This window comes from Dipodomys merriami, unplaced genomic scaffold, assembly GCF_024711535.1.
Source record: "Dipodomys merriami isolate MVZ:Mamm:240054 unplaced genomic scaffold, mDipMer1.0.p SCAF_1, whole genome shotgun sequence".
NCBI lineage: Eukaryota > Metazoa > Chordata > Mammalia > Rodentia > Heteromyidae > Dipodomys > Dipodomys merriami.
In genome coordinates, this window is record NW_027202270.1 from 138,036,308 (window position 1) to 138,048,715 (window position 12,408).

Sequence of the window (12,408 nt, forward strand, 5' to 3'; positions counted from 1 at the left end):
CACTGAGGGAGATGCTGTTTGAAACTTGAGTACTACCAAAACAGAAAAACCAAGCAAACACTAAACTCCTGAGAAATAAAGAGAAGGGAGGTCTTGGGAGATGGGAATCAGATGTTGCTCCAATTTTTCCAGATGGGAGAGAGCTGGGAAGAGCCATGACTTCAGCATGTTACATCTACCACAGACTCAGCCATCACACAACTGGGAATCCTCAGCCAAGGAAGCAAGACTTCCTTGCTATCACCTGGTAGAGGTGATTTTGCAATGGACACACTAATCAAAGCTATACCCAGCTAAGCTCAGATGACGTGGGAATCTGGATACCTCCCACCTCACACGGAACACTTGCAAAAAGCAGTAGACAATACAAGGCAGTGGCAGTCACCTAGCCACTGTGAACGTATCACCTAAATCTAAAGGCAAGAATCAAATGAAATGGAGATTATTCTGTCACTATGAGGAGCAATCAAAGGTGATTTTTGGGAAAAGTTAACCTGCTCTGGTATTGGTAGCATAAGGGTGGCATGCAGGTGTGGAGTCTGGTTGCTAACCTTCGTGTAGTATCTTGGTTCCACATCTGGACCTTGGGCAGAGAAACAGCACAGGAGGCACTTGCAGCTGGATAATCACGCATGCAGCCTGCCAAAGACTTGCATAGGGCACCAAGAGGTCAGATTCATGGGCTGGCAAATGCATGTTGTGATGAACTGTGTGTTCAAGTGTAACTTTTTTTTTTTTGTCAGTCTTGGAGCTTGAACTCAGAGCTTGGACACTGTCTCTGAGTTCTTTTGCTTAAGGCTTGCGCTTTACCACTTTCAGACACAGCGCCATTTCTAGTTTTCTGGTGGTTAATGGGAGATAAGAGTCTCCTGGACTTTCCTGCCCTGGCTGGCATTGAACCCTGATACTCAGATCTCAGCCTCCTAAGTAGCTAGGATTATAGGTGTGAGCCACCAGTATCTGGCTTTCATGTGAAACAATTAATCCACGTCCTTTATAAACCCTTCAAAATATTGCCAATGCCTTCCACACTTTGTCAGAAATGGCAAAACAAATGGGGGCTGATTCGCTTGGAAGCTGAAATGTCAGTGATGACTCTGAATGTTTCTCTACCGCTGTTCATGAGAGGCTGTCTACAATGCTGACAGTGGGCTGCATCTCCTTTGTGTCCCTAACTTTTCTGTAGGGCTTGGTTCTGGGAAACTGTCCAAGCTACCATGTGCTGATAGCTCATACCTATAATCCTAGCTACTCAGGAAGCTAAGATCTGAGAGTGGATGTTCAAAGCTAGCCCAGGCAGGAAAATTTGTCAAACTGTTATCTCCACTTAATCAGCAAAAGGCAGAAGTGGAGATATAGTTCAGTAAGGTGGCTACCTTAAGCAGAAAAAGCCGAGTAAGAGTGCAAGACCCCGAGTTTAAGCTCCTGTACCAGCACACACAAATAAAAACATAAAATAAAAATAAAAACAAACTCTCAAACAAGCAACAGTTCTGCTTAGATTGGCAGTGTCCTCTGGAGATCATGTGAGCTCTGCTGAGTGCTGTCTTGGGACATGCATGATAAATGAGGCTATCTAATGCACTCAGGTTTCTCACTGGATTCCTGAATCAAATTCACACCCCCATGACCCACATAGGCCTTTGACGGTATGTGAATTACAAGGATTGGTATCCGGGGCCTTACCCCTACCACTTGAATCCCAGCTAGCAGCCTGGACAGAATTGACTTACCCTGTGAAATAAATCCACTCCACAAAAATAGCATTTGAGTTTATCCCAAGGAAACAATCTCCCTTCAGTGTCAGCTCCATCAGTCAGAATCTGAACACGAGATTCATGACCAAAAGGAAATAAAAAAAATCACTACCCAGAATGGAGCCACAGATACCAGACGAAAACTTGAACATGTTGGACTGACACAGCTTAGGACATGAGTTAGTGCCCATGCTCTGCATTTTAAGCCAAGTGGCACAAGAGAAACAGAGAAAGCAATAGGCACCCCATGAAAGCTAGCTTCCATTATTTTGTGTTAATGCAGTGTGTGCTTACATCAAACTCCAGAGGAATCAAGAAACTGGAGTTTAAGCCACACTGCTTACCTGCCCCCCCTCATTTTGCCTATTTTCATGATTTAATGCTGTCCTCTAATGAGGCTATCAATTTTCCAGACATCCCTGAGAATACAGTGATGACACACTTGGTTTGTGCCAGGTGTCAATGGCTCACACCTATAATCCTACTCAGGAGGCTAAGATCTGAGGGTTGTGATTCAAAGCCAGCAGGGGCAAGAAAGTTGGTGAGACTCTTATCTCCAATTAACAACACTAAAAAAGCCAGAAGTGGAGCTATAGCTCAAGTGGTAATGTGCCAGCCTTGAGCACAAATTCTCAGGGACAGAGCCTAGGCTGAGCTCAAGCCCCAGGACTGGCAAAAAAAACAAACAAATAAGCATGGCTTGAACTCTGTCTTTACTACTAGCTAGTAGCCTAGTTGTTGAGTCTTTCTAAAACTCACTTGTTCATCTAAACAATGTTAATATTACTGTTACATAATGATAATTAAAGGGGATTAGGATATAAGCACAGGTGAGGTCTCCGTTCTGGAACAAATCTAGCACAGTTTAGCTCTTATTGTCAGTACTATTTTGATTTACAATAGACACTTATCAAGTTGAGAAATCATTCTTTTGGGAGGCTATCCCTGAGCTCTTCAGTTCAAGGCAAGTGCTCTACCACTTGAGCCACAGTGCCACTTCTGGTTTTCAGAGTGGTTTACTGGAGATAAGAGTCTTATGGAGTTTCCTGCCCAGGTGGGTTTTGAACCACGATCATCAGATCTCAGCCAGTGTGAGCCATCAACGCCCCACTAGAGAAGTCATTCTTAAATGTGGAAGTCTCTTTATTTGTGTGGTAAGCAGAGCAAAGATGGTGGCTTATAAATAGCAAATTTCAGTTAAGAAATTATGATTCTTATTTTTTGGTATTAGGACTTGAACCCAGGGTCTTGCACTGGGTTTTAAACTCAGGGCCTTGCACTTGCTTCACAAGCATACTACCACTTCAACAACTCCACCAATACCTTCTTGTGTTGGTCATTTTCAAGATAGAATTTTTCTTTATGCCTGGGCTGGCTTGGACTGTAATCCTCCTATTTATGCTATATTGCTGAGAGGACCACTGTGTATCCAACCAGTGTGCTGGCTGACAAGAGGTACCACTGTATCCACAACTGGTTGAAGTGGAGTCTTACCAACTTTTATGCCTAGACTGGCTTCAAACTGATCCCCAATCTCAATCTCCCAAGTAGCTAGGGTTAGAGCCTTCAGCCACTATACCTGGCTCAGGAAATTCTTTACTTCAGTATGCATGCTCCTAACACAAAGGGAGATGTTTTCTCAAAGGAAAAACAATGCTACCTCTAGAGGGGAAAAGAAAACAAGAGGTACATATGGCAATGAAGTTGTTTTCTTTTTTACATTATAAGAGTACATATGGCAATGAAGTTATAATGTAATTGACAGAATAGAGGGGTTCTGACAATGGGAAGAAGAGAGGAAACGAATAATAAAAGTAATCTAACATGCACTATTGGATCCCCACCCCTCACATTCTCTCTGGCTGAACTTTTTACTTGGTGTCCATGGAGTTCTAACGACGTAAGCTGGATTTTGAGCCCATTCAAATTAGACTATATTGTCATCAAAAGACTGTGTCAGGAAATGGAATCAAATAGTATTTGGAATGGCGCTACAAGTAACAAAAACCATCCAGCAGGACACTGCTCATCAGCAGGTCACTCTAAGCTCCTGACTAGCCAAGCCACTTCATCGGTCCTGATTGTCACCACAGCAACTCAGTGCACAAAGTTCAGAGTGGCTATGGATCCTTAAAACAGAAAGAATTCATGTTCTCCAATTTGCCCCAGTGGTTAAAGGGTAAAAGGAGAAGCACGTGTTCAGAAGTACGCAGGTCTTGGCTATGAAAGGCCCACAGGTAGGCTCTGCCGATCCACCAATCCTCTCTCCTGAGCCTCAGGCCTAGTCTGTGACTATCAAATGAGGCGAACACACGTTGGTGTTTTGAGTTTTTTACACTTATTCTAGTGGACACTGAAAACCTTCTGTGAATTGAATTCCAAAAGACTTTCGCTGATTCTGCATCATCCAGGAGAGATGCAGAGAGGGACGAGGATGGGGGAAGCGACAGACTCAACTCACCGGTAGATGATGCCCTTCTCATGCAGGAACATAAGCGCCGAAATGATCTCTGCCGCGTAGAAGCGAGCGCGGGCCTCATCGAAGCGACGGGACTTCTGAATGTGGAACATCAGGTCACCTCCATTCACAAACTCCATCACAAAAAACAGGCGATCCTGGATGCAAGCATGTGGTGCGACAGTTAGTCTACAGGGTGTCAGTGCTGGGCTGCCTTGGGGTTTTGCAAGGGAGGATTGTTTTTTATTGTTATTATAAAGGCGATGTACAGAGGGGTTACCGTTACGTAAGTCAGTTAAAGAATACTTCTTTTTTTTTGGACAATGTCATCTCTTCTCTCATTTTCTCCTAGTTTTTCCATCTCATAGAGTTTCTTTTATCAGTAGCTAGTCTGATACATAGTGATATATATTATAAAATGCAAACTCTTTTAGTTTTTTTTAAATTAATTTACTTTGTTATTATAGAGGTGATGTAGAGAGGGATGACAATTACATGAGTCAGGTAATGAGTACATTTCCTTTGGATGGTGTCTTCCCTTCCCTCACTCTCTCCTAGTCTCTCCCTCCTGTCTCTACCCGTAAGTTGTATAGTTCACTTTCACCAGTGTCCAGTGAGCTCCACTGTGGCAAGTTTTCATCCTTTCTCCTTCAATTTCTTTGCCCTTCCCCCAACCCTTCTGAAGATGTACACTTGAATACACCATATATAAGGTAAAGAAGACAGAGTAATCAAAAATTAAAAAATAAAAGAAAAAAAGGGAAAAAAGAAGTTGTTTCCATATTTTGGAGTTTCAATATATATATCATTTTATATAAATATGAAGAGGCACTTAGGCACCTTTGTGTTTTTCTTCTAAGAATATCCTCTTTTGGTCTCACATGTGTGAATAGTAGCTCTAATTTCCGCATATCAGACAGAACAGGGAGGAGAGACTGTAATGGAAGTTTTTATGAAACATCCTGACAGCTGGGCGCTGGTGGCTCATGCCTGTAATCCTAGCTACTCAGGAGACTGAGATCCGAGGATCATGGTTCAAAAGCCAGCCCAGGCAGGAAAGTCCATGAGACCCTTATCTCCAATAAGCTACTCAGGAAAAGTCAGAAGCAGCTCTGTGGTAGAGTGCTAGCCTTAAGTAAAAGAAGCAGGCCAGGGAGCAGAGGGGTGGTCTGGTAGGATCAGATTTCTCAGGGGAAGAGTGACATTGGATCCCTGTTCAGTAATTCTACGTAGTAGAGAAGCGCCAGTGGTTCACATCTGTAATCCTAGCTACGCAGAATGCTGAGATCTGAAAATCATGATTCAAAACCAGTCCGGGCAAAAAAAAAAAAAGTCCATGAGACTCTTATCTCCAATTAGCCAGCTAGAAATGGGGCTGTGGCTCAAGTGGTAGAGCAAAAAAATCCAATGCTCTAAGTTCAAGCCCTAGTACCAGGATCTAAAAAAAAACAGTAAGAAGTACAGAAGGCATCAGAAGCCCTTAGTTCTAGGTCCAGCTAAGTCGCAGGCTATGTAAGGGACCAGAGCAGCCTCATTCATACTTAGCATGCATTTCAGAAATAAAGGATGCTGGACATGTGCTTTTGCCCTCCTAAGTGGGCAAAACAAAAAGCAAACACACACACACACACACACACACACACACACACACACACACACACACACACACACACACACACACACACAAAGTCCACGTGCAGGCTATAAGGATCCACCATGGTAGAAATGTTCTTGAGTCCATCAGATACTGGGAGTCAGCATGGGAATGCAAATGAGCAAGAGGTCATCCCTGCCTGCAGAGACTCTGCCCTTGCAGGAGAAATGAACTCCTAAAACAGGACCTGTGCAGCCACTTTGGAGGCAGAGACCAAAAGAATATCAAAGCAAGCTGGGGCAAAAAGTCAGCAAGGGCCCATCTCGACCAACAAGCAAGGCGGGACGGTACACACATGTAATTTTAGCCAGGCAGGAGGCAAAAGTAGGAGGAATGCAGTCTGACACTGACCAGGGCACAAGCATGAGGCTTTATTTAAAAAAATACTAAAGGAAAAACAAGGAAAGGGGCCTAAGTCATGGCTCAAATGGTAGAACACCTGACTAGTAGGTGCAAGACCCTGAGTTCAAACCCTTGTACCCCCTCATCCCCCACACACAGTGACCTATGTGATGTAATAGGGGCTGGGCACAGTAAGACTGTCTAATGACAGGAATGCAATTAAAATCAATTAAAAAGTGATGTCTCATGGGGCTGGGAAGGTGGCTCAGTGGTAGAGTGCTTGCCTTGCATACATGAGACCCTGGGTTCGATTCTTTAGCACCACATAAGCAGAAAAAGCCACAAGTGGTGCTATGGCTCAAGTGGTAGCGTGCTAGCCTTGAGCTGAAGAACTGAGGGACAGTGCCTGGGCCCAAAGTTCAGGCCCCACGAACGGCAAAAACAAAAAAAGTGATGACTCAGATGGACGCCGCTGCCTCATGGTACCGAAGAGGCTGAGATCTCTGAATCTCAGTTCAAAGCCTACCCAAGCAGGAATGTCTGTAAGACTCATCTCCAATTAACCAGCACAAAAATCCAGAAGCAGAGCTATTGCTCCAGTGGCAGAGTTCCAGCCATAAGAAAAAAAAGTTAAGGGACAGTACCCAGGCCTTGGGTTCAAGCTTTAGTACCAGTACTCCAAAAAACCCAAAAAACAAAAACAACAAAAATAACAATACAACAACAACAACAAACAAAAACTGCGATGACTCTTAGGATGAAGGAGTAAAAGGTTTTGATTCAAGAATGTCTAAGAACCACTTGTTCCCTCCTTCCTTTCCTGCCTCCCACTAGTGCTGGAAAATCTCTGGTTAGCAGGTGTTCAGGGAGGGGCTAGGGCCCAACCAAGAAAACCACAGTCACAAAGCAGGAGCAGATCTACCACAGAAAGCCTGGTGCATAAAACACACCATGTTGAAAAAACTAAAAAGTCACCTATGCAGGCAAATCTACAGAGGCAGGGGCTTGCCTGAATTGGGGTTGTGTAGGTGACGAGCCAGTGACCTGTGAACCAAGGCCTCAGGTTTATTACTGCTGTCTACTTAGGACTGGTGAATTTCTGGAGGCAAGCATGGGGGCCATTCTGTGTTAGCCCAGGACGTATGTAATGCAGAGCCTGGCTTCATTTTGTCAGACTTTGCGAGGGGAGAGTTGCAGTCACCGCTCACCTGCCATTTCATCTCTGGGTGATCATGCAGATCCCTATCAGAAGCAGTGTGATCTGTAACCTCCTAATTCTGGTTTTAAGTAATACTCTAATTGGAAGAGAGAAAAAAAAATCACTGCCCCTGTATTGATCAACTATCACTCCCACCCCCCTTTCTCTCCCCCAATAACAGTCATGAAAAGGAATAGCAGGATCCCTAAACATATAAAACAACACAACTCCTCAGGGTGGCCAATGGACGCCAAATAAAATCACATACACATAGTGAGCTGCATGACTCAGCTTACTCCTTTGAGTGTGACTGACAGAGGCGTGGCAGAGCGGGGGACTGACTAGCAATGACAGTCCCCCAGTTTTCTCCAAGTTAGCAGATGGGTGGGGCATTGGGTAAACTGGGCAGGAGACACCTTCCAAAGCACAGGAAGTGAGTGTGACAACACAGGGGAAGGCAGGAAGGGCTGAGGACGTCTAAGGTGCTAAAGGTACCCCTGCAGCGTCCCTCAGCAAGCATTTCAGCCTGTTCACTTCCTCACCGATGTGACTGCCAACAGCTCACAACATCTGGATGACAGAAACTGGGTCAATAGATCAGTGGGCATGCCTAGGCCGGGGTAAATTAACATCCTTGAGGGAGTTTGGGAGGCAGTGGGTGCGCACGCACGCACGCGCACACACACACACACACACTTTCATATCTGAAGTCTAAAAAGAACCCAGACCTGGACTAACCTCCAGATCCAGGATTGACAAGGCTACTCTCTAGTCTTGCTCTCCCCTCCATCTTTTTTTTTTCTTTTGGTCAGTCGTGGGCCTTGAACTCTGGGCCTGGGCGCTGTCCCTGTGCTCTTCAGCTCAAGATGAGCGCTCTACCACTTGAGCCACCCTGGCACTTCCAGTAGCCCTGAATAGCTAGAATTATAGGCATGTGCCACTGGAGCCCAGCTTCCCCCCTGTATCTTTGTTCCATCCATAGCCTCAGAGGCAGAGAGCAAGATAACAAACAGGGTCTGGAACCTTCTCCTCGAAGACAGCAAGGGGAGAGAATGTTAGGGTTTAGAACTGAGAAAATAGTCTCATCTTCTTATTTCTAACCTCCTGCATTCACAGGACTACAATCAACACTCTGAGTGTGTGTGTGTGTGTGTGTGTGTGTGTGTGTGTGTGTGTGTGTGTGTGTGTGTGTGTGTGTGTGTGTGTGTGTGTGTGTGTGTGTGTGTGTGTGTGTGTGTGTGTGTGTGTGTGTGTGTGTGTGTGTGTGTGTGTGTGTGTGTGTGTGTGTGTGTGTGTGTGTGTGTGTGTGTGTGTACCAATACTGGGGTTTGAACTCAGGATCTTGTGCTGTCACTTGGCTTTTCTGCTCAAGGCTGGAGTCTACCACTTGAACCATATCTCCACTCCTGACTTTTTGGTAGTTAATTCAAGGTAAGAGTCTCAGACTTTCCTGCCCAGGCTGGCTTTGAACCATGATCTTCAGATGGCAGTCTCCTAGAGGTACAGCCGTGGGCCAGCAGCACTCAGCTACAATCAAATCTTAAAGCAGGCAGAAAGAGAAAACAAGCTAGTAGGAATGCAAAAATGTTTTAAGTTTTAAAAGTCCATCCTATCAGATATCTCAAATAACATTACAAGCTACAAAAACCCCATGTTTATCATATAGCAAAAAGTGTGTGTGTGTGTCTATGCGCATACACATTTACATAAGTGGGCATGCACTCGTCCTGGGATTTAATCTCAGGGCTGAGACTGTTTCCAAGCTTTTTATGCTTATCAAGGTTAACTAGTGCTCCATCACTTGAGCCACAGCTCCACTTGTGGCTTTTTGGTGATTATTTAGAGCCAAGAGTCACATAGACTTTACTGACCAGGCTGGCTCTGAACCTTGATCCTAAGATCTCAGCTTCCTGAGAAGTTAGGATTACAGGTATGAACCTTATCTTGGGTATATTTATATGCTTACTATGTTAATATTTATTTAAGGCCCTTATGTAAAGTTAGTCTTATTTTTGGCTGCAAAGAAAGGAAACCCTCTATTTAACTTGCATTTCTGTTCACCCTATTTTAAAATGCCCAATGCAGAGCAGGGTTAGGGGAAAGATGGGCAAGAATTTCTCCAAGATTTTTCTTGCAGAGAGGGATATAAATGACAAAAATCTCCAGTGTTTAGAGAAGAAGATCCGTCTAGAGGATGGCTCAGTGGTAGAGCACCTTCCTAACAAGTCTGAGTCTCTGAGTTCAAACTCCAGTATGACAATGTCCATAATAGAAATGTACTTGAGCTGGGTGCTGGTGGCTCACGCTTGTAATCCTAGCTACTCAGGAGGCTGAGATCTGGGGATCAGAGTTCAAAACCACCTTGGTCAGGAAAGTCTGTGAGATTTATGTCCAATTAACCACCTGACTTATAAATGGTAACCCCTCTGTACAGCATCTTAATAAAAACAAAAAAAAATACATAAAAACAAGAAAGAAAAGAGGATCCACTGGTCATGAAGTGGTCGGGGAGCAAAGAGATGGGGGTGAGAGAGGAGGCATCATCAGAAATTAGATTTTACTAAGCAGTCATTGGGTCCCTTGTCAAGCGTGCAGTAAACAGCAACTGTGGGACTACTGCTCTGACAAAGGTATTTCGGGGTTAAAAAAGAATGGTGGTAAATGTTACATAATGGTTTCAGCTAGAGCCAGAGAGCAAATATGCACAGAAAGGACACACACACACACACATACACACACACACTCACACAAAACCAACAACCCACAAGTTCCCTCCACAGGGGCAGAAGTCAGTGTGGGTCTTGGATGACTCATTTCTTTACGTTTTTCAGTAGCTCTCAAGATTTCCAAGAGTGCCTATTACTCTTATCGTTAGATGCAAAACAAAGTCACCTTTCTGGCCTCTAAGACGGAAGGTAAGCTTTTGGAGAAATGTAGTTTTAAAGCTGTCTTTCAGGGTTGTGACTCACGCAGACGTTACAGAAGACAGCTCTCTGCATCCTGAAGTCCAGTATTAAGGGCCATTCGAGACCACCTTGCTCCTTCAGGGCTTTCCTGCTGCCTGCAGTAACCAGGCTGTCTGGCTGGTTGGACAGGTAGGTTGGAGTGGCGTTAGAATGGCGTTCTGGTGGATGTTCCTATGGTGCTAAGTCTTTTGTGTCTCTTCTAAGGTTCTCAACAAGGACACTCACTGGTCACACTGTGTGCCAGGCCCCGGTCTCAACCCCAGCATCCTGAACCAGATGAGTCCCTACGCTGCTCACAGATACACAGACCCTCCACCCCCCCACCCCCAAGTGCCATGATAGGGTCCCTCCAGAGGGGGCCCCTCCCTGCGCAGCCTGGAGGCTGGGATGGGATTTGGCAGCAATTGTGAGGACTCATGAGTCAGGACAGAGGGGATAGAAGGAGGAGGAGGGGGACAAGCAGTTGCTAATGTGGAAGGGGCAGAGCTCAGAGGCTCTATAAAGAAGGCAGGTTGCCAAATGCTGAGATTTGCAGTGTGAGGTCTCACGGTACGTGCTAATGTCATAAGCAAGCATTTGGAGAGAAAACCCAAAGGCTAGTTAGGTCACCTGCCACTGGGAACCGTGGGGTCTCAGCTTTGGTTTGTGAAGGGGATCACTGACCTTCGGCTTTTGTAGCCCAGTGCCTGGGCACTGCCAGGTGGCAGCTGTGGGGTTCAGGAAGCTTTGGAACATGCCATGTATAATAAAACAATAGCAGGTATAAATCACTACTTCTTCTGGAATTAAGCCCATCAAGCTCCAGGAGAGTGTCCACCTTGGATTGATGTCTTTTGCAAAGCAGAGACCACATGTGAAGTTCTGAGAGGGGACCATTACCTCTCACCCCCCAACTCCACTCACCGCCTGAGCTATTGAAGACCTAGCACCGCTCATTCCTGGCCACTCACTAAACCCTGCCTCACAAGCTCTGAACAACTGGAGGAAGTATTTTGGAGGGGAATCCGGTACTTAGGGAGGTACAGTGTGATGGATTAAGTTTGCTGTGAGTCACTTCTAGGGTGGGGAGCACTTCCCAAATCCCACCATAGGCAAAGATGGCAAAGGGGAATTTTTTCTGTAGGTAAAACCTGCATACATAAGCATTTTGGTTCTTCTACAAATCTGAAGTTCGGGAAAGCTGAGCCTGAAGATCCTTACAGCTTCCCCTGACTCCTGGAAGGTCCAGGAGCCAGGCTGAAGCCAAGCACCAGGCCCTTTGTCTCCCTTGGCCTCTCTCTGGTCTATGATTCAACTAACCACAAAGGCAAGTCATTAACATGGGGTGATGGAGCATGGGGAATAAAAGCCAGGCAGAAATCCCTTTGTCCTCACCTGCTGCCTGGTATAAGTTACACACCCAGAGGTCAACGAGATAGTACTGGTAAGAACAGACTATCTGTCATTACCTGCCCAGCTTCCATGAGCCTGCTGTAGCTTGGGCCAACCATCTGCCCTGGCTCCCAGTCCAAAGGGGATTAACAAACAAACAAACAAACAATCAGCAAACTTCCCTAAATGAATGGTAGCTCTCAGTAACAGGAACCCCTCAAATCTGTTCTTGAGAGCTAAAACTTGACCAGCATCTCCAAGAGGCAAAGTTAGAGATCGCATCCTGGGTACAAGGCAGTGTTATGCCAATCTGGTACAAATGACAAGATGATACTCTAAGGAGGCGGATGCAGGGTGACCCGGCAAGCTCTTTGGTAGGTATGGGTTCCCCAGAGAACTGCCCCCAAGTGATCACATGGGCAAAAGCTGAGGCTTTTGGACCAAGCTAGGCTTCTCAGAGTCTCTTACCCAAGCTCAGACAACCAGGTTTATAGTTTAGTTGGTGCCCTGTGCAAAAACTGAGAAAAGAGAAATTGTCAAGGTGAGAAATGCCTTGCTGTAAGAGATGGGTAAAAGACACCGCCTGGTGGATGGGAGGGGTGGCTTGGAGAACTGGGTGGGTGAGCTAGAAACCAGCAGATCCCGTGTCTTCCAGTGTTAGA

General features: G+C 45.4%; 1 protein-coding gene across 1 annotated transcript in view; it reads right to left on the reverse strand.

Moving 5' to 3' along the window:
* The window catches only part of Prkch (protein kinase C eta), a 233,546-nt gene that overhangs the window by 68,676 nt on the left and 152,462 nt on the right, over positions 1 to 12,408 (reverse strand). The window contains exon 10 of the mRNA XM_070032205.1: positions 4,219 to 4,373. Within this exon, the coding sequence (XP_069888306.1) occupies positions 4,219 to 4,373 (155 nt within the window). The remainder of the gene's footprint in view (positions 1 to 4,218; positions 4,374 to 12,408) is intronic.